Below are 21,072 nucleotides of genomic sequence, written 5' to 3' on the forward strand. Positions count from 1 at the left end.
TCTTCAGAGGCTTGAGCCTTTCCCCTCCACCATTGGCTTTGGATTTAAAGGAACAAAACTAATTGTAACATTCAAAGATACTGGGAGAGCATGAAGTAACAAGATAATAAAAGGATATTTAAAGTCAGTTATTATCAGGTCACAGTTGTCTGTGAGGATAGAGGGAAATAATGATATGAAAATCCAAAACATTTGCCTTGAGGTATTTTGAAGGCAGTTTGAATAAGAGTAGCTGTTTATATGAGCTTGATAATAAGCACATATGACTTAACAGAAGGAAGTCACCAAAGTCACTTACTTTCTAATTCTTGTTTATAAGTGTTAAAGTCTTTCATCAATATATAAATTTTCTCTTTAAAAAAATGAACAATTTGGGTCTTTTTCCTGTAGTTTACCAGTTGATAAAGTAAATGGAGAAAGTGTAGGTGTCGTCATTGGATACTGTTTGAATCCAACAGATTCAACACTTTAACTCAGAAGGTTTGTGTGAGGAGAATTTGTAGAGATAATCTATGAATAGATGAGCCAGTTTATAAGTAATATAAATGAGGCAAATTTAAGTTACTAGTGCTGCCATCACCTTTTCCATTACTTATATGTGATTATTATCATCAAGAACTAACTTTCCCTCCCTCCCCTCCTTCCTCCCCTCCTCCCCCTCCCTCACCCCCCCCCCAATACTCCCCCTGCCCCCATTCATTCTTTTTGGCTTGTTTGTTCATGTATTGATATTTAACACATTCTTATTAATTCAAGCTCTCAGATAGGGTGTCTCCCGATCAAAAGCAGGGTCTCTGGAGTCCAAGTCCTCGATTTTGGTCAGTCAGTCTCATGATACCAGCAGTTCAATAACCAGCAGCTGCTGGTCTTGGAGAATCTCTCTGGAGAGGCTGCAGCTCACCCTGGGGACATAGACACTGGTGGCACACACACTTGGGAACACTCTACAACGTGAACACCACTGCTGGTGGCCGCCATTCTGGCCCATTAGACTAAGAACACTTTTCTTGTTCTTAAACAGGCAGGTTTATGTAGTATGTTCAGCATAGTTATATAGGATATAGGTTAGTCTTTATTAAAGGTGTTTATTTCTTTTATAGTTTTTCTCATCTTCCATACTCTCTTGGATTTTAGGTTTAAATTTTAGGTTTAAAATTCTTGAAAAAGGACACCTTTAATTTGAAATACAATTGGAAGCCTAGTATAGTGGAGATTGTATATGACTTCTGGACATTTTTTCTAGTATTTGGTTTAAAGAAAACATTTCACTGCAACTCTGAGACAGGAACTGTTTTTCATTTTACAGATGAGAGATAAACTAGTGAGGTTGGAGCAAGTATTAAAATTCTGTAAATCTGGCACAAAAACACATGGTCTTAACCTCTGTACTGCTTGACTGTGGATACTTCCTAAGCACATCAGCAAGCACTGTGTCTGCTTCTCTTTCCTCCCAATCCCTATCATCATCTTTTAGGTACCTTTAGGTGTCTAGAAATCCTGTTTTAGGAAAGGTGAACTTTGTAGTCAGGAATTATATTGAGGCTTAAACAATGCCTGCTTGCTTATCTGTTCTCTTCTTCTGTCTTCTAGTTTTGATGAATGATGATTTACGTATAAAAATATTTTCTTTTTCTTCTTGTACCTTCAGCCTTCAATGTGGGATCATTTTACTTCTGCCTAAAGTATCAATACGTTGTTTAGGAATTACTTTAGTAAAGATCTTTTCTTGGTGATTGATTTTTGTCTGAAAAGATTTCATTTCTGTCTTCTGCCTTATATGGCACTTCCAAGTCCCAGTTCTACAATCTAGGATTCTACAGGGCAGATTAGCCCCCTCCTCAGCTGTTGGGTTCCTTTGTGCACACACTCTAAGCTGAAGTTTTTTCCTTTACTTCACTCTCTAGAAATATGTGTTGAGGTCATCCATTGCTGATGAACCTTCTCCTGTTTTTTTTTTTTTTTAATAAATTTATTTATTCATTTTTGGTTGCGTTGGGTCTTCGTTGCTGCGCACGGGCTTTCTCTAGTTGCGGCGAGCGGGGGCTACTCTTCGTTGCGGTGCACGGGCTTCTCATTGTGGTGGCTTCTCGTTGCAGAGCAGGAGCTCTAGGCGTGTGGGCTTCAGTAGTTGCGGCACATGGGATTAGTTGCTCCGAGGCATGTGGGATCTTCCCGGAACAGGGATCAAACCCGTGTCCCCTGCATTGGCAGGTGGATTCTTAACCACTGTGCCACCAGGGAAGTCCCCTTCTCCTCTTTTTTTTTTTTTTTTTAAATAAATGCTAAGTTATTTATTTATTTATTTATTTATTTTTGGCTGTGTTGGGTCTTCCTTTCTGTGTGAGGGCTTTATCTCTAGTTGCGGCAAGTGGGGGCCACTCTTCATCGCGGTGCGCGGGCCTCTCACTATCGCGGCCTCTCTTGTTGCGGAGCACAGGCTCCAGACGCGCAGGCTCAGTAGTTGTGGCTCACGGGCTTAGTTGCTCCGTAGCATGTGGGATCTTCCCAGACCAGGGCTCGAACCCGTGTCCCCTGCATTGGCAGGCAGATTCTTAACCACTGTGCCACCAGGGAAGCCCCCCTTCTCCTCTTTTTTACTGTTGTATTTGTTTTCCTCCCTTATAGTAATTTTAACATAAGGATCTAGAAGAGAAAGAAGATAAACTTGTGTGCTTAGTTCGTAATATTGGAATAGAAGTCTTCATCAGTCATGTTTGAACTTACTTAATTGTGCTGTACTGATAGAAACACCCCTTGCGTTATTTAACACTTGAACTCCTCTGAGATCAGACCTTGCAAACTCTTACTACCTTTTGCATTTCCCAGCATCAGTCAATCATTCTTCAGATTCCTGAGCTTCATTTCATTTAGATTTTGAGTACCAAACTGTTAAGATTTTCTCTTATATTTTAATTTAAAGCATTGCTAATTTCAAGAATTTTAGTTATGCTGTAACCATCTGTTTACCAGAAGTAATTGTAACTTAAATTTTTTAGCACTATTTCTAGTGTTCTTCATTGGCCTCTGTTTGAGATCATTATTCTTCATTTTCGTTTTGACTTCATTTTGTTAGTTTTGCAGAAAAACTATATATTGGTGATATAATTTGTGTCCTTATGTGCCTGAAAATATCTTTCTTAGCCTTAATATCTTGGGCCTTTGTAGGCAGCTGAGCAGTTGGAATGTTTGCCCTAGTAGATAAACTTTCAGTGTTTAACTTTCAGAAAGATGAATCTTTTCTCACTTTGCTTTAGGTTCTTGTTGTGTTTTTTTTTTTGGCCGCACCACATGGCTTGCGGTATCTTAGTTCCCTGACCAGGGATTGAAGCTGGGCCCTGGCAGTGAAAGCACAGAGTCCTAACCACTGGACTGCCAAGGAATTGCCAGGTCCTTGTTCTTTAATCCTTTAGCATTACAGTAAATGACATACCATATCAGGTCTATAGTTTGAAGAGTTCGGTTTCAGATGGACTTCGAGAGTCCCTCCATGTCCCTAGGAGTCCTTGTTTAGTTTAGTTTTTGAGATAATCCTGTAGGAAGTTTGGTTTGTTTGACGCAGGGCATCATCATATACATCTGTGCTACTCACCATCTCACAGAGTCGTATCTTAAGCTAATTTTAATTTAGTTTTTCTGCGATTTCTTTCTTTGAGTTAATTCTTTTCTTCTAAACTCTCCAACTGTGAAACTGATGCTTTCAGAGTTTTTCTAAGGGAAGAAAGACATACGTCACTGCCATAATTGTGAATATGCTCACTGTAACATCTGTTTGATTACACATTGACTGATTAAACTCTAGGAGTAATTTTTCATATTTTAGCAACTGTGGGTGTACTGAGAAAAGCTTTCAGTTAGCAACTATTATTTCTAGTACCATCTTCAGAAGCCAGGACTGAGTTGGATCCCCTACGACTTGCACAATGCCTTCAGTGTAGTTTGGATGGCCAGTAAATATTTGAATGAATTGGTATTATGAAAACAATTCCCCTCTTCATTAGTCATAACTTAAGTAGGAATTTAGAAATAGAGGGACTGTAGTTTCTTTCTAATTAGTAATAACTTTATGAGTGAGATAAAAAGAATGAAGGAATTAGGAAAATTCTCTTTTCAAAATGGAGAAGAGGAAAATATAATATATTTTATATTTTAAGTCTTAAGAGCCATTAGGATGAAATTTGTAATTTAAAAAAATTAATGAAAAGTATGCTAGAATGTAGTTAATTTTGGCTGGGTCATAGTTAACCATTCTAGGAACCTATCTAGTAGCTTAATTCGTCTTTGTTACTTGACATTGCTCAATTCTTGCTATCACTTGTTTGATTGTTTTAGCTTCATTTCTCAAGCAGGAATATAGTTCATACTTAGCTTAATTATTTTACTCAGGAAGCAGCTGTTGTTTTTAAATATAATCAAGTTTGGAATATACGATTCTTTTGGTGGTTTAATTTTATGCTAAAATTTAAACTGTGTAACTATTGCTCGTGCTTTATTTATGCAGAATATCCCCCGAATCCTAAATCTAGAACTCAAAGGATGCTGGTCATTAAGAAAGGTAATACAAAAGACTTACAGCTATCTGGATTCCCAGTAGTAGGAAATCTTCAGTCACAGCCAGTTAAGAATGGGACTGGTCCAAGTGTTTATAAAGGCTTAGTCCCTAAGCCTGCCGCTCCACCTACAAAAGTAAGTTCTAAGTTGTTAAACACGCAAGTTTTAAGTTGATATCAACTGAATTACTTTGACAGAAAAAATGTTAAAGATTTCACGTCGAAGTGTGGGGGTATTGGCGGACTGCTGATTTCTAAGTGGAAAGTGTTGTTGGCCCACTGTGTGTCATTGATTTTAATTGTCTTGTAAGTGGCTTGTGTGTTTGTCCATGTATGTTTTCTTATTTTAGTAGTCAGTAGTAAATGAAATCTATAAATACTTGTTTTGCAAGATGTATCTGTGATATATTTGCTTAATAATAATGTATAAAATACTCTGTCCTTCGTGTTCAGTTTTAGGTTTTTGAAACTCGGTCACTTGTGTTTTCTTGGTATTAGGCAAAAGAAACCTAACTTAAGGTTTATAAAACTTTGAAAAAACATCAATGTAGTTAGATGTTTTAGCTGAATACCAGGTTTTGATTTTATTTGTAAAAAAAGATGGACGAGAACCATGTAGAAATGATTAAGGTATAATACAAAAATAATTGTTTTTATGAGCCACATTTAGTCATCTTTATGTGTTCAGTTTGTTTTCTCTCTCTTCTATATACTCTGTTTTAGATACAAATTAACGTTTGTGTGTTTTTCTTTAGCCTACACAGTGGAAAAGCCAAACTAAAGAAAATAAAGTTGGGACTTCTTTCCCTCATGAGTCTACATATGGTGTCGGAAACTTTAATACTTTTAAATCAACTGCCAAGAATTTTAGTCCATCAACAACTTCAGTGAAAGAGGTATGGCACTTAAAATTACTCCTGAGGAGCGAAATGTGTCTTAATCATGGTAATTTAATTAACAGTGAACAAAAAGCATAGATGCATTAAATGAATGCATTAAAATGAGATATTTTAGTTCTTTCAGAAAACTTGATTCAGATACTTCCCTCCGTTTGCTAGCTTTTTTTGCAGTTTAAGTAGGGATAATTTTTAAAATTTCTAACAAAATTCCAAATATCCTAAAATGTAGAGAAAATCATAGAGTGAAACACCCATATACTTATCAACCAGAAAGAGTAATTTTTAAGAGAAGAATTGTGAAAATGGGTATTTTGACTTTTGCCACAGAGTTATGCTATGCTGTCTGATTGAACCTTGACTAAAAATAAGGATTTTTATTATATAATCTTCTTTTGGGGATGATGGACACTAAGAGAGGGCAGAGAGGAGGAAGAAGAGGGAAAGGTGCATATTATTATTTTACTGACCTTGAAGTAGCTTATGTATTTCTTTCTCATTTGGCCAGCTTTCTGAAACTCCTAGATCAGGGACTTCCCTGAACAGTTCAGGGTCAAAAGACACTTGTGACTGAAACTTCTAGATCAGGGACTTCCCTGACCAGTTCAGGGTCAAAAGACACTTGTGACTGAGATTGTGACTGTATTGTTATAACTGAGATTGGTTTGGGTACTATAGTGGAACATTATAACCCCTCATATGCTAGTTCTCAATCATAGAATTTTAGAGCTGTGATGGAAGGACCAGCATTCTCAGCTGGTTGGTTGTGGCTTAAATTCATTATAGTCTGCAGACTTTATTGCCAACAGTTAAGCATTTTGGTTTATTCCCATGGCTTAAAATACCTGTGACAGAATTCTAACGTTCTCTTTTCTTTTGTACTCCACTGTCAAAATATCAAAAACAAAAAGGACTCCAGTACGTGTTCTGTTACTGTCCCCTCCTGCTCTTCCACAAAAATTTTCCCTCGTAAAACCCTATCTGTGTACCTGTGTGTAAAGAATTATAATAGTTCGTACGGGAAGCTGTTACTAGAACCTTAGAACTCTGTGGAACACAATTTTAAAAACTGCTTTTTTTTTGAATTATAGAAATGTTTAAGCAATTTCAGGATTCATTTTATAAAATAGTATTTAAAGTCCTAATTTAGAATCATAGTTCTTGGTATTATCAGACCTTAATTGTTTCTGGGATAAAATTTTTATGTTTACTCATTCAGTGGGATAGATAAAAATGGCAGTCATAGTGGAAAACAGGTTTAAAATAGAATTTAAAATCAATTTTGTATTGGGAAGAAGGTGAAATAGAAAGTCATGGTAGTTGTGAACTTTATATTGATATTAGTTCTCTGTCTACATTTATCAACATTTTTGATTTCTTTTCTTAGTGTAATCGCTCAAATTCCTCTTCACCTGTTGACAAACTTAATCAGCAGCCTCGTCTAACCAAACTGACACGTATGCGCACTGATAAGAAGAGTGAATTTTTGAAAGCATTGAAAAGGGACAGAGTAGAAGAGGAACATGAAGATGAAAGCCATGCGGGCTCAGAAAAGGTAGTTGAACTTGCAGTGTAATTCTTGGTTTGACATTAGCATGTCATTGGAATAGGTGGGCCAATATTATTTATTTAGGACCTTTGAATATTTTCATATTTCTGAAAGCAAGGCTAGCTAGCTATTTGCATAAATAATGAATTCATTTCTAAAATAGATTTTTCTTACTCTGTAGTTCCTGTGCAAAAATGAAATTAAAAAAAATTCCTGTTGATGTTTGTGTTTTTGGTTTTCCCCATCTTGCCTACCTTTATTTATCCTTTTAGTTTTGTCTTTATTGAATAGATGTGAATACATAGAGTCAGAAAGCTGTTGGTACGCTTCACAACTTAGTTTTACATCTTATGAAACTGTCTCCTAAATGATTATATAAGCATTACAGTTGTTTTATCAATGAAAATCTAACCAGGATCTATTAAAGTTTTTTTTTTAAACAATTCTATTGTCTAACTCATTTTTTTTAACTCTTCAAAAATCAGGATGACGACTCATTTAATTTGCATAACAGCAACAGTACTCACCAAGAAAGGGATATAAACCGAAACTTTGATGAAAATGAAATTCCACAAGAGAATGGCAATGCCTCGGTAATTTCCCAACAGATCATTCGGTCTTCAACCTTCCCACAAACTGATGTTCTTTCTAGTTCACTGGAAGCAGAACACAGGTTAGTATTTTTACTTTTGTCTCTACCCAGAATTTTGATTTTATTATAGAAAATTGATTTATTTTTTAACAGCTTCATTGAGATATAATTTATATACTATAAATTTTTTACTCAATTCACTAATTTTTGGTGTATTTGAAGTTGTGTAATTGTCACCACAGTCTAATTTTAGAACATTTCTTTCACTCCAGAAAGAAACCCTGTGTTCATTTACAGTTACTCCTCATTGTTACTCATTGTCCTTAGGTAACCACCAGTCTGCTTTCAGTAATACTTTATCAAGGTTCATCCATGTTGTAGCATGTGTTTCTCTGAAAATTGAGTGATATTTCTTTTCCATGGCTTCAAATTTTATGTAATTTTTTTTTTTTTTTGGTTGCGGGATCTCAGTTCCCAAACCAGGGATCAAACCTGGGCCACGGTAGTGAAAGCCTGAATCCTAACCATTAGGCCACCAGGGAACTCCCTGTAAACTTTCTGATTCTTAAGTTACATACATATTTAAGTACTCATATTGCTTGATTTAACAACTTAGGCATCAGTGATACAGTTCTCAAGGATGACAATTTTTTTGTTAAAAAATATAAAATATGAAATAGGCACATATATTACTATTATTATCAAGTTTCAGTATGTCGTCAAGGTATTGAGGATAGCTTCAACATCAGAGGGGTAGTTGATAACCTTGTCTAAGCACCATATGAATTAATAGAAATGAGTGCCAGAGAAATTCAAGGGAGTTTGGGGGTAGATAGCATATGGCTTGAGTACCAGTCAGAGTTTTAATTGGGACCTAAATTAAATCTTAAAGGGTGAGACAGTACGGGCAAGGGTACTGGGTAGTCATTTTGGAATACAAAGGGGCATGAAAGGATATTTAGAGTTGAATACATACCTAGTTTGTTTTAGGGTTAGTGAATAGAATATCTTGACAGGAGTGTGGAGTCCTTAATGGAATTAGAGATAAATTGAAAAGGCAGGGCCTTAGAGATCTATTCAAGCTCTTTCAATGCTTCAGATGAAGAAATAGGGAAGTGAACAAATTAGCCTGTGTCTTATACCTGGTTTGTGGAGAGTAGGATTTGTGACCCAGGTCTTCCACTTCTAGTCCTGTGCTTTTTCTAGTGTAAGGAATTTGAATTTGTGGTCATGGTGTTAAGGTTAAGGAGTTTGTTCTTTAGGAAGTGGGAAGCCATTGAAAATATTTAGTGGAGGGTGGTAATTGTGAAAATGGTATCAGGGTGATTTGGTAATAATTTGAAAGAGAATGGGAAGAAATGCTAATGAAAAGGCAAAGTGCAGATCACTGTTGTGGTGTATTCCTAATTGTGGGGAATAGAGAAATACAGAGTATTTGTTTTGAAAGCTATTCTAGAAACAGTTAACAGTTACAGCCCTTGGAGGGAAGTGGAGGAGGGAAGTGGAAAGAGGAGAGAATGGACAGTTAGGAATACTTGTTTTTCATAACATTTGAAATAATTTGTTCCATCTGCATTATTATTTAGTTATGATTCAGTTTTTAAAAGTGAAACAAGTAAAAGTAAGGATCTAATGAAAGGTGTGAGATTGTTTTTACCAGTCTAGATCTGTAGACTCTGGACTGGGTGGCATTGAGAATGGAAGTGCCATTCCACAGGGAGGCCATCTAGGTTACAGTGAAGACAAAGCATTAAATGATTAAAAGAAATGTGAGAAATAGTAATTAACAGTGATGGTGACTGTGACATTTTAGTCCAGAGGCAGCAGAGTTTGGTGCAATGTATACTAACTTAGGAGGCAAAAAACCAGAATTCTCCTCCTTTCTTTGCTGTCAAGTAGGCAAATTGTTTTTACTTAAGTGATCCTGGTTCTTCATCTGTAAAATATGGGTATAGTGTTACATTTTATTTCCAGTCTCTGAGCACTGTTATTTTATGAGATTGTTTGAAAATGTGTAAAGGCTACAAAGTAGCCAATATGTGACAGGTTCAATTTGAAAGATGAGTTAGGTGTAAAAAGGAGTATGCTTGGGGCTTCCCTTTTGGCGCAGTGGTTGAGAATCTGCCTGCCAATGCAGGGGACACAGGTTCGAGCCCTGGTCTGGGATGATCCCACATGCCGCGGAGCAACTAGGCCCGTGAGCCGCAATTACTGAGCCTGCGCGTCTGGAGCCTGTGCTCGGCAACAAGAGAGGCCGCGATAATGAGAGGCCCGTGCACCGTGATGAAGAGTGGCCCCCACTTGCCGCAACTAGAGAAAGCCCTTGCCCAGAAACGAAGACCCAACACAGCCATACGTACATACATACATACATACATACACACACAAAAACCAACCAACCAATCAACCAAAGTTTAAAAAAAAAAAAGGAGTATGCTTAAGGGATGTTATTATGGAATCTTAAAAAAAAAATGGTTCTGAAGAACCTAGGGGCAGGACAGGAATAAAGACGCAGACATAGAGGATGGATTTGAGGATACGGGGAGGGAGAAGGGTAAGCTGGGATGAAGTGAGAGAGTGGCACTGACATATATACACTACCAAATGTAAAATAGATAGCTAGTGGGAAGCAACCGCATAGCACAGGGAGACCAGCTCTGTGCTTTGTGACCACCTAGAGGGGTGGGATAGGGAGGGTGGGAGGGAGACGCAAGAGGGAGGGGATTTGGTGATATATGTATACATACAGCTGATTCACTTTGTTATACAGCAGAAGCTAACACAACAATGTAAAGCAATTATACTCCAATAAAGATGTTTAAAAAAAAAAAAACAGTATAATCAGACTAGTACAAGATATGTGGCCATATAAGAAACAGAAGCTTTAAAGGCTCTAAGTCAGATGCAGCAGTCATGGCTACAGTATTCTTGTTTGCCCAACTAGAGAAAGTGGTTGATTCCCTGTTAATCTTTTTTTTTTTTTCAGTTGAAGTATAGTTGATTTACAATGTGTTAGTTTTTGGTGTACAGCAAACTGATGCAGATTCTTTTTCATTACAGTTTATTACAGGATACTGAATATAGTTCCCTGTGCTATACAGTAGGACCTTGTTGTTTATGTATTCTTTTTTTTTTTTAATTAATTAATTTTTGCCTGCATTGGGTCTTTGCTGCTGCATGCGGGCTTTTCTCTAGTTGCGGCGAGTGGGGGCTACTCTTCATTGCAGTGCGTGGGCTTCTCATTGCGGTGGCTTCTCTTGTTGCGGAGCACGGGCTCTAGGCGCACGGTCTTCAGTAGTTGTGGCACGTGGGCTCAGTAGTTGTGGTGCACCGGCTTAGTTGCTCTGCGCCGTGTGGGATCTCCCCGGACCAGGGCTCGAACCCGTGTCCCCTGCAATTGGCAGGCGGATTCTTAACCACTGCGCCACCAGGGAAGTCCGTCTTCACAAAACTTTTAATATTTTGAGCAAAGAACTGTTCCAGGTACCTTTTACAGTCTTCCAGGGAGTTGAAATTTTTTCTGTTAAGAGAATTTTGTAAAGACCAAAATAAATGGAAATCTGAAGCTGCAGTGTCTGGTGAATACGGCTGATGAATCAGAACTTCCCAGCCAAGCTGTAACAGATTTTGCCTGGTCAGCAAAGAAACACGTGGTCTTACGTTATCCTGATGGAAGATTATGCATTTTCTGTTCACTAATTCTGGATGCTTTTCGTCGAGTGCTGCTTTCAGTTGGTCTAATTGGGTGCAGTACTTGTTGGAATTAATCGTTTGGTTTTTCGGAAGGAGCTCATAATAGAGGATGCCCTTCCAATCCCACCATATACACAACATCACCTTCTTTGGATGAAGACTGGCGTTTGGTGTGGTTGGTGGTGGTTCATTTTGCTTGTCCGATCTCTTCCGTTACACATTGCTGTACAGTATCTACTTTTCATCGCCCGTCACAACTTGTTTTAAAAACGGAATGTTTTCGTTATGTTAGTTAAGTAGAGAATCGCATGTGGAAATATGGTCAAGAGGGTTTTTTTTCTTCCGCTTAACTTACGTGGAACCCAAACATCAAAGTGAGTAACATAACCATGCTGGTGCAAATGACTTCCAGCGCTTGATTTAGATATTTTGAGTATGTTGGCTATCTCCCGCATGGTATAACGTTGATTGTTCTCAATTAATGTCTCGATTTGATCGCTATCGACTTCAACTGGTCTACCTCACCATGGAGCATCGTCCAGCGAGAAATCTCCAGCACGACACTTCGCAAACCTCTTTTGACACGTTCGATCAGTCACAGCACCTTCTCCATACACTGCACAAATCTTTTCGTGCTTTTCAGTTGCATTTTTATCTTCCTTGAAATAATGCAGCATAATACGCCAAACATGTTCTTTGTTCCATCTTCACTGTTAAAATGGCTGCACAAAAATTCACCAATTTTGATAAGCTTTTTTTAAAATGCATGCTGAATATGACAGCTGTTACAATACAGTCTAACAAAATTGTTTCAAATGAAGTTAAAGACAACTAAGCGCTACTAGAGCCATCTTACAGAAAAAACCGAACGAACCTTTCGGCAAACCCAAAAAATGGATCATGTTTTCTTGCTCACAGTGTAAAAGGAATTATCTTACTTGGGGTAAGTTCTAAATTAAATTTATTCTTTCCCCCCTTTCCAGATTGTTAAAGGAGATGGGCTGGCAAGAAGACAGTGAAAATGATGAAACATGTGCTCCCTTAACTGAGGATGAAATGAGAGAATTCCAGGTTATTAGTGAACAGGTAAGAAGAGCTGAATCATATAAATTCACTTTAAAAATTGCCCTTCCTTAATCAGAACAACATGTAACTAAGCATTTTTGGGGGGTGGGGAGAAAGTTTTACAGTTTTATTTAGGAATTTGTTAAACATCACACTGTAGGTCAGATTTGCCTTTGTTTTAAATAGGTCTGCAATGCTGACTTCTTTAAATCCATGGATCTGCAGTGCTTAGGAATTAGTGTAAAGAATATGATTTGTCACTTTTCAGGTATTTAAAAAATGACTTGGGGATAAGAAGTAGAAAACAACAGTAGCTTTGCCAAATGTAGCTTCATTTTTTTATCCTTTTCTTGGCATAGGAATATTTTATATTCTAGAACATCTTTTTTTTAATGTCTTCATAGTTGCCGTTTTGAAAGAGTATTCCTTAGAAAATGTACAATAGAGTGTCAGGGAGTTGAGATTTTTCTTTTTCAAATCCATTATAGTTTTTTAAAATAGTTCTGGTCATGCAGAAGTGATTTTCTATATGGAGATATTATAATTTATATTATAATCTTCAAAACACTTCTTAAATGTTTTGAATGAAATCTTTGAGGAAATTAGTTACGTTTACTTCATAATAAAATAGACTTCATCGTCCTAATTAAAAATTTGTGGCAAAATACGCATAACATAAAATTTACGATTTCAACCATTTTTAAGTGTACAGTTTTGTGGCATTAGGTACATTGACATTGTTATGCAGCCATTACCACCACTCACCTCCAGAGCTCTTTTCATTTTGTAAAACTGAAACTCTGTACCCATTAAACCATAACTTCATTCTCTGCTCCCCCAACCCTGGGAAACCACCACTCTACTTTCTGTCTCTGTGAATTTGTCTGGGTACCTCATGTAAGTGGAATCACGCAGTATTTGTCCTTTTGTGACTGGCTTATTTCACTTAGCAGAATGTCTTTGAGATTCATCCATGTTGAAGCACGGGTCAATCAGAATATCGTTTTTTTAAGACACAATAATCCATTATATGTGTATGTACCACATTTTGTTTATCCATTCATTCATTGATGGACACTTGGATTGCTTCCACCTTTGGCTGTTGTAAATAAGGCTGCTGTGAACATGGGTGTATAGGTATCTGTATCTATCTATATCTTTCTATCTATAGATAGATACCTATACACCCATGTTCACAGCAGCATTTATATCTATAGATAGATAGTGTATAGATAGCTGTAGACTCTATTGATATCTGTAGAGTCCCTGTTTTTAATTCTTTCAGGTATTTACCCAGAAGTAGAATTGCTGCATCATATGGTTATCTATTATTAACTTTTTGAGAAGCTGACCTACTGTTTTTCTGTAGTAGCCACACCATTTTACATTCCCACCAGTGGTGCTCTCTTCCCTCTCATTTCTTGTATTTTTCTCCCAACACCATTTGTTGAAAAAGACTGTGCTTTCTGTATTGAATGGTCTTGGCACCCTTGTTAAAAATCATTTGTATATGCAAGGGTTTGTTTCTGGGCTTGCTATTCATTGGTCTTCAGTTCTGTTTTTGTGGGGGTTTTTTCCCCTATAAATTTATTTACTTATTTTTAATTTTGGCTATGTTGGGTCTTCGTTGCTGTGCACGGGCTTTCTCTAGTTGTAGTGAGCAGGGCTGCTCTTCGTTGTGGTGCACGGGCTTCTCATTGCGATGGCTTCTCTTGTGGAGCAAGAGAAGGTTCTAGGTGTGCGGGCTTCAGTAGTTGCAGCACGTGGGCTCAGTAGTTGTGGCTCACTGGCTGTGGAGTGCAGGCTCAGTAGTTGTGGCGAATGGGTTTAGTTGCTCCATGGCATGTGGGATCTTCCCTGACCAGGGCTCGAACCCGTGTCCCCTGCATTGGCAGGCGGATTCTCAACCACTGCGCCACCAGGGAAGTCCCTTCAGTTCTGTTTTTATGCCAGTGCCACATTGTTTGGATTGCTGCAGCTCTGTAATATGTTTTGTTTTTTTGTTTGTTTGTTTGTTTGTTTTAAAAAGGATGGAGGAGGCTATGTTTAGTGTTGAGTTCAGCTAAATTCAGGACCCTGGGAAAGCCGGGACCTTTTTCTTTTCTTTTTTTTTTTTTTTTAAATAAATTTATTTATTTTTGCCTGCATTGGGTCTTTGTTGCTGTGCGTGGGCTTTCTCTAGTTGTGGCTAGAGGGGGCTACTCTTTGTTGGGGTGAGCTGGCTTCTCATTGCGGTGGCTTCTTTTGCTGTGGAGCACGGGCTCTAGGTGCGCTGGCTTCAGTAGTTGTGGTGCGTGGGCTCAGTAGTTTTGGCTTGCAGGCTCTAGAGCACAGTCTCAGTAGTTGTGGCGCATGGGCTTAGTTGCTCTGCGGCATGTGGGATCTTCCCAGACCAGGGCTCGAACCCGTGCCCCCTGCATTGGCAGGCGGATTCTTAACCACTGTGCCACCAGGGAAGTTCTGTAATATGTTTTGAAATCAGCAAGTATGAAACTTCCAACTTTGCTCTTCTTTTCAAAAGACTGTTTTGGCTATTCTGGAATCCCTTGAGCTTTTATAGGAGTTTTAGGATGGGTTTTTCTGTTTCTGCAAAAAATACCTGTGAGATTTTGATAGGGATTACATTGAATCTGTAGATTGTGGTAATATTTGCATCTTAACAATGCTAAGACTTCTAATCCGTGAGTATGGGATGTTTGTTAATGTTTTTTAAAATTTCTTTCAGCAGTGTTTTGTAGTTGTCAGTGTAGAAGTCTTTTGCCTCCTTTGTTAAGTTCATTTCTTATACTTAGGGATAAGTATTTTTTCTTTTATAAGTAGAATTGTTTTCTTTTTTTTTATTTTTTTAAATTTATTTTTGGCTGTGTTGGGCCCTCGTTTCTGTGCGAGGGCTTTCTCTAGTTGTGGCAAGTGGGGGCCGCTCTTCATCGCGGTGCGCGGGCCTCTCACTATCGCGGCCTCTCTTGTTATGGAGCACAGGCTCCAGACGCGCAGGCTCAGTAGTTGTGGCTCACGGGCCTAGTTGCTCCACGGCATGTGGGATCTTCCCAGACCAGGGCTCGAACCCGTGTCCCCTGCATTGGCAGGCAGATTCTCAACCACTGCGCCACCAGGGAAGCCCTTGTTTTCTCTTTTTAAGAATTGTTTTCTTAATTTACTTTTTGGATTGTTCATTGTTATAGAAATGCAGCTGATTTTTATGTATTGGTTTTATGTCCTGCAACTTTGCTACGTGTGTTAGTTCTCACAGGTTTTTAAATAGAATTTTTAGGCTTTTTACATATAAGATCATGTTGTCTGTAAACAGATAATTTTACTTCTTTTCCACTTTCATATTTCTTCCTTCCCAGTTAATGTAAATTTTTTATTTGGAAGTTAGTGAACCATGTTATTTTTCACAAGCTGATTATGGGTAATACTTCTGAAGGATTTTTTTTGTTATGTTTATTATATTGTCCAATTTACAAACAAAAAATTCACGTTAGGTGTACAGTTGGGTGAGTTTTGACAAATGTATATAGCTGTATGACTGTGATCCCCAAAAGTTCCTCATTGTCCCTCTTTGCATTTAGTTCTTTCACTCCCAGCTCCAGCCCCTGGCAGACACTGATTATTTGCTTTCTGTCCCTATAGTTTTGCCTTTCCACAATTTGTTTTTCCTGAATACCTTTTTTTTTTACATTAATTTTTATTGGAGTATAGTTGATTTACAATGTTGTGTTAGTTTCTGCTGTACAGCAAAGTGAATCAGCTATACATACACATATATCCACTCTTTTTTAGATTCTTTTCCCATATAGGTCATTACAGAATATTGAGAAGAGAGAGTTCCCTGTGCTATACAGTAGGTCATTATTAGTTATCTATTTTATATATAGTAGTGTGTATATGTCAATCCCAATCTCCCAAGTTACACAGTGTTTTACTAATTGAACCATATATTGTTATAGTCCTGGATCTGGTTGCTTTCATGCTTTTGAAACTCACCCATGTTTGGTGAGTAGTGGTCCATTGTGTGGGTTTGCCATTTTGTGTATCTCTTTGAAGGATTTGTTTTGAATCTGAAGAAAGGCATCAAGAAAAACAACTTAGTATCATTGCCATATGGTAGTAGTCAAGGAAAACATAATATTGCCTGACCAAGATAATTGGCTTTAAAACCCTGTTATGACTGGGGCAGGTAGATAAAACCCTATTGATAATAAAATAATTAACTGATACAAAAAATTTGTGCATACTGTGGGTTGGAGAGCAATGGCCTGTAAGTATAATGTCCATTTTTTAAAAAACTAAAGATAAAGACATGGGTATATTTATGTTAATGATGACATGTCATTTGACATTTAGATGCCTAAAAAACCATTAGGGCCTGATGCTGTTTATAAAAGTATTCATTATTGTATCTGGTAACAGTTGAGAATCTGAGTTTAAACTCCTTCTCTTCAAATTCTGCAAACATTTATCAAGTGTTCACTATGCCCAAGATTTTAAAGTTTATAGAGATGAGCTCCTTCATAGTGCTGCAGTTCAATGAAGATAGGTAGACTCCCATATAAAGCAGAATGTGGGAGCAGTTTTCAAAATATTTAAGGTGAGGACAGGAGAGAGAGTGTCATGCAAATTCATGAAATGTTTCTTGAGGTCCTATTCTAGAGTGCTGGGAAAACAAAAATATTTTTGCCCACGTAGAATTTACATTAATTAATCTAGAGGTCAACACTAGTTGCAGTGATCTGGAAGAGCATAATTGAGTTGGGTTTGAATTGGCCTTTGTCAGGTAAGATGAGGGAATGACATTCCTGGTGTAGGGAGTGAACAAAGGCAAAAGTAAGAGTTCAGGGTATGCTGGGGTTCAGAGTGGCTGGAGCATGGGGTAGAAAGATTTTAATGAAAGATCTTGATATCAGTAATAAGTAGGGTGAGTCTAAGTCCTAGTTTGCCTTGGAGAGTCCCAGTTTATGCATGTTAATCCCACTGTATTTATTAATGGCACATGTTTACTCATTCTCAAAAGTGCCCTAGTTTGATAAATTAACGTGGCCTCCCTAATTGTGAGTAACGTCATGTGAACTCTTAATGCCCTCTAGGAAATTGTGCTAAGCGCATTTTTGTAGTATTTGTATGAAGTAGGTAATACCATTAGTCCTGCTGTGTAGATGACAAAACTTAATTAGGCTCATCGTGGTTGGGTAACTTTCTCTAGGTCCATACAGTGTATCATTAGTGGAGTTGGAATTTGAGCCCAAGTCTGGCTAACTTCATAGCCTGTGCCTATAACTGTGATATAAGGTTGAAAAAACACATTGTGGTCATATTAAGGTTTTTGTTTGCCATGTCAGGAGTATAGATTGTGTTTTATTATAGGAAACCTTTTGAGGTATTTTTAGGTATGTGGAAGTACAGGTATAGTGTAAGGTGTATATTGGAAGTGTAATTGGGAAGACTAGGATCAGGATGGTTAGTTGGGGATATTTTGTAATAATTAGGGAAGGGGTAAATGAGGGCCTGAAGTAGAGAAATGACAGTAAAACGTGGTCTTGATGAGACTTGAGATCTGAAATAGAATCAGCAGGATTTTGAAATTTCAACCTATGAACTGATAATTATATCATTATTATAGACAGGAATGGAGAAGGAGGAGCTGGTTTTAGGAGACTGTGTGTGTGTGTGTGTGTGTATACACACACACACATATGTATGTATATATGTAATTCTATGCATTTTACATATATACATGTATATGTAAAATAGACGTGTGTGTGTGTGTGTATTTCCCCCAACCCCGGGGTGGGGGGAGGGTGCAGGCATTTAGAGAAATCAGAGATAAAGATCAGATTTGGTTTTTATCATAATTGTCCACAGTTGATTTTAAGCTGTGGAAAGATTAGGTGGCACTGGGTGATAAATCATGTGAAACAAGGATAGAACTTTGAGGGATTAGAAAGGTGTACCTTTAAAAGAGAGATGAGGCATATTTGTAACCATCACAGTGGCTGAGAACGCCAGAGACTGAGAACACTGAGAACATGGCTTTTGTTTTCCTTAGTGAAGATGGTGGTGAGGTCATTTGTTCAAAGTAAAGGGAGGTAGCTAAATAGGGAGGGGAAAAGGAAAACTCAGAGCTAATAAGACTCTAGACTTGTTATTTCTAGTTATCAAGGTCTGTAGCAAAAATAGCTATGATCTAAGTTTCCCCTTGGGTTTGGATCTTATCCTAATCCTTATGACTTAAAAAAGCCCTCTAGACTATGACACCTATAGATAGTTCCAAATATTAACTTATTATATAACTGGATTTGGTCTTAAAGAAATCTGTATTTCTCATTTTGATAAAAATTACCAGAGTCTCAGACATTTTTCTTACTTATACCATACTAACCCATCAGTTCTGATTTTCAGAAATAACTTATTATTTTTTTCAATATCTTAATCTCTGTGGTTAAGCAAAGGCCTCTGTTTGATTTTGTTACCTTGTACTTACCTTATTTGAATACTCCTTACTTACTGGAGTACTTTGTATTCTGGTTATTCTGCAGATTATGAATAAAGCAGATTGTGGGGTATGTTAATAGCCCAGTTAGGTCAGAATAATAAAAATAACAGCTGTAGCTTAATGGTTGCTGATTATATTGTAGGTAGCACCTGAAGATATTTGTTACAGTTTTCATTAAGGAAATGAAAATTTGGGAAGGTTAATTCCTTAACAAGTGACAGACTTAGAATTCACACCTACCCTGTCTGGATCCAAAATCTTTTCACTAGACTAGTACTATACACCATATATATATATATTTTTAATAGTGGTTTGGTAAGTGATAAATGCAGTTCTCCCAAAGGTAGTGATTTATTCATAGGAAATACTTTGTTATATTGGTTGGATCAATTACCTATATCTAACTAGTTTTTCAAAAATGATATCATAATCTATGGAGTTTTATTACCTTTATTGCATTCATGGGTACATTTGATTATTAGAGCATTCTTAATTTGTAGTAACTCTTGGAGGATAGTTTATTTATTCACTTTATTTTTGTTGACATTTTAGTTACAGAAGAACGGTCTGAGGAAAAATGGTATTTTGAAAAATGGCCTGATCTGTGACTTCAAGTTTGGACCCTGGAAAAACAGCACTTTCAAACCCACTATTGAGAATGATGACACAGAGACAAGTAGCAGTGACACATCAGATGACGACGATGTGTGAAGGATTTCCTAACAGCTTTAGAAATTTTAGTGTGATACATCTCTCATACAGTTTGGGGTGAATTGTAAAAATGAAGAACTATAATTTATGTAGTAAAATACCCCATTAGAAGATGATTTTTTTGGGGAACTTCAATATGAAGAAAACCAAGAATGTTGTGTTGGGCTGTGTTGAACATTATTTCTTTGTTAAATGAATGTTGTAGAAATGAGGACTTTGGTTGATCCAACATTGACTTTCTTCATCACTGCAGCATTTCTCTGACTAGCAATGTGACGATGTAACAAATGAGATTTTCTCATTTAATAATAAAAAAATTGTGTAATGTTTTGCAAAGCTTCTGTCTTAAAATGTCCAGGTCTTAAGAAAAAAGGCAGCTTACACTGTTTTGCTTGCAGAGTCATATCTTTTTCGTACAGTGGAAATCCTCAAGTCCACTTTGTGCGGCTCCCCCCACCCTCACCCCTCCCCCCCTGCAAAAAAAGGACAATGTAGCATGTTGGCTAAAACTGGAGCAAAGTGCACTAAAACATTAATTTCCTGAACTCAACTATTGTACTAGTCACCTTTTAAAACATAAATTGCTCTTTAGCCATTTGTAGTTCAGTAAATGTTACAGGAAAGACTTGCCACATTTTCTTCCAAATTTTAAGAGGTGATTTTCAAGAGCTTTATTTGGGTATGTTGTCAGACCAGGATTTTCAGAGTTGATGGAAAAGAGTCTTGTGGGAAAACTTATTTTGATAAATTATTACACATGCAGAAAAACTGATCACACTGACTGGATCTGTCCACAACATGAAAAATAAACTGGATTTTCAGAATATTGTCGTTCTCTGTAGTGTTAAAGGTATTGGTCTGTAAACATAATGTGGTTTATTCACTTATTAAAACAAAGTTAAACTTTATTAAAGATGGTGATTACCTTTTGAGTTTAGAGAAAGAAAGCTATGGAAAATAGCTTTTTTACTATCAACTGCTTAACAAGTTTATTAAATGAATGTTAACCACTTTATTTTTCATTTGCACATTAATTTTAGAATCATTTCTGTTTACTGCTCACTGGAAGAGTAATTTTGCTCTTTTTTTTTTTGTATTTTTGATTTTTCTGATTTTGTTTATCCACATTTGTTTTAGCTTTCTCCATCCCACTCCCATGTTTAAATACATTCTGATTGTAAAGAGCATAATCTTAGAGCAAAAATGTTTTAGGTTTTATGTCTGATTGAGGTAATCCTCAAGATTTTTAAATTGTGTTTTCTCAGAAGGCTTCAGTGTTTTTGCTGTTTCCATTTCAGTAATCCTACTCAAGTTCCCCAGCTTCCACCAGAAGCCAGATTTTTTTGGTTCACATTGAGACTGGTGATGTTGGGGAAATTTAAACAAAACACAATTTCAACCCCACAAAACTTATGGAGGGTGGCTTAGAGTGGTAACAAAGTATTAAATATATCTTAAAGTTATCATTTAAAATCAGCTTTTATTATATAATATGCCACAAGTCAGTCCAATCACTTAAAGTAAAA

At 37.1% G+C, this 21,072-nt stretch overlaps 1 protein-coding gene across 3 annotated transcripts in view; it reads left to right on the forward strand.

The window, feature by feature from the left end:
• GPBP1 (GC-rich promoter binding protein 1) overlaps positions 1-20,370 on the forward strand; it is a 73,134-nt gene extending 52,764 nt beyond the window's left edge. For 2 of the 3 annotated variants that reach the window (XM_036846307.1, XM_036846309.1), the window contains exons 8-13: positions 4,499-4,683; positions 5,303-5,443; positions 6,831-6,998; positions 7,478-7,665; positions 12,261-12,363; positions 19,388-19,876. In XM_036846307.1, the coding sequence (XP_036702202.1) occupies positions 4,499-4,683; positions 5,303-5,443; positions 6,831-6,998; positions 7,478-7,665; positions 12,261-12,363; positions 19,388-19,546 (944 nt within the window). In that variant the 3' untranslated portion in view covers positions 19,547-19,876. Of the gene's footprint in view, positions 1-4,498; positions 4,684-5,302; positions 5,444-6,830; positions 6,999-7,477; positions 7,666-12,260; positions 12,364-19,387 lie in introns of all 3 variants that reach the window. The other variant, XM_036846308.1, reaches the window with a different exon arrangement.
• Positions 20,371-21,072: the final 702 nt, after the last annotated feature.

Source organism: Balaenoptera musculus, chromosome 3 (genome assembly GCF_009873245.2).
Source record: "Balaenoptera musculus isolate JJ_BM4_2016_0621 chromosome 3, mBalMus1.pri.v3, whole genome shotgun sequence".
NCBI lineage: Eukaryota > Metazoa > Chordata > Mammalia > Artiodactyla > Balaenopteridae > Balaenoptera > Balaenoptera musculus.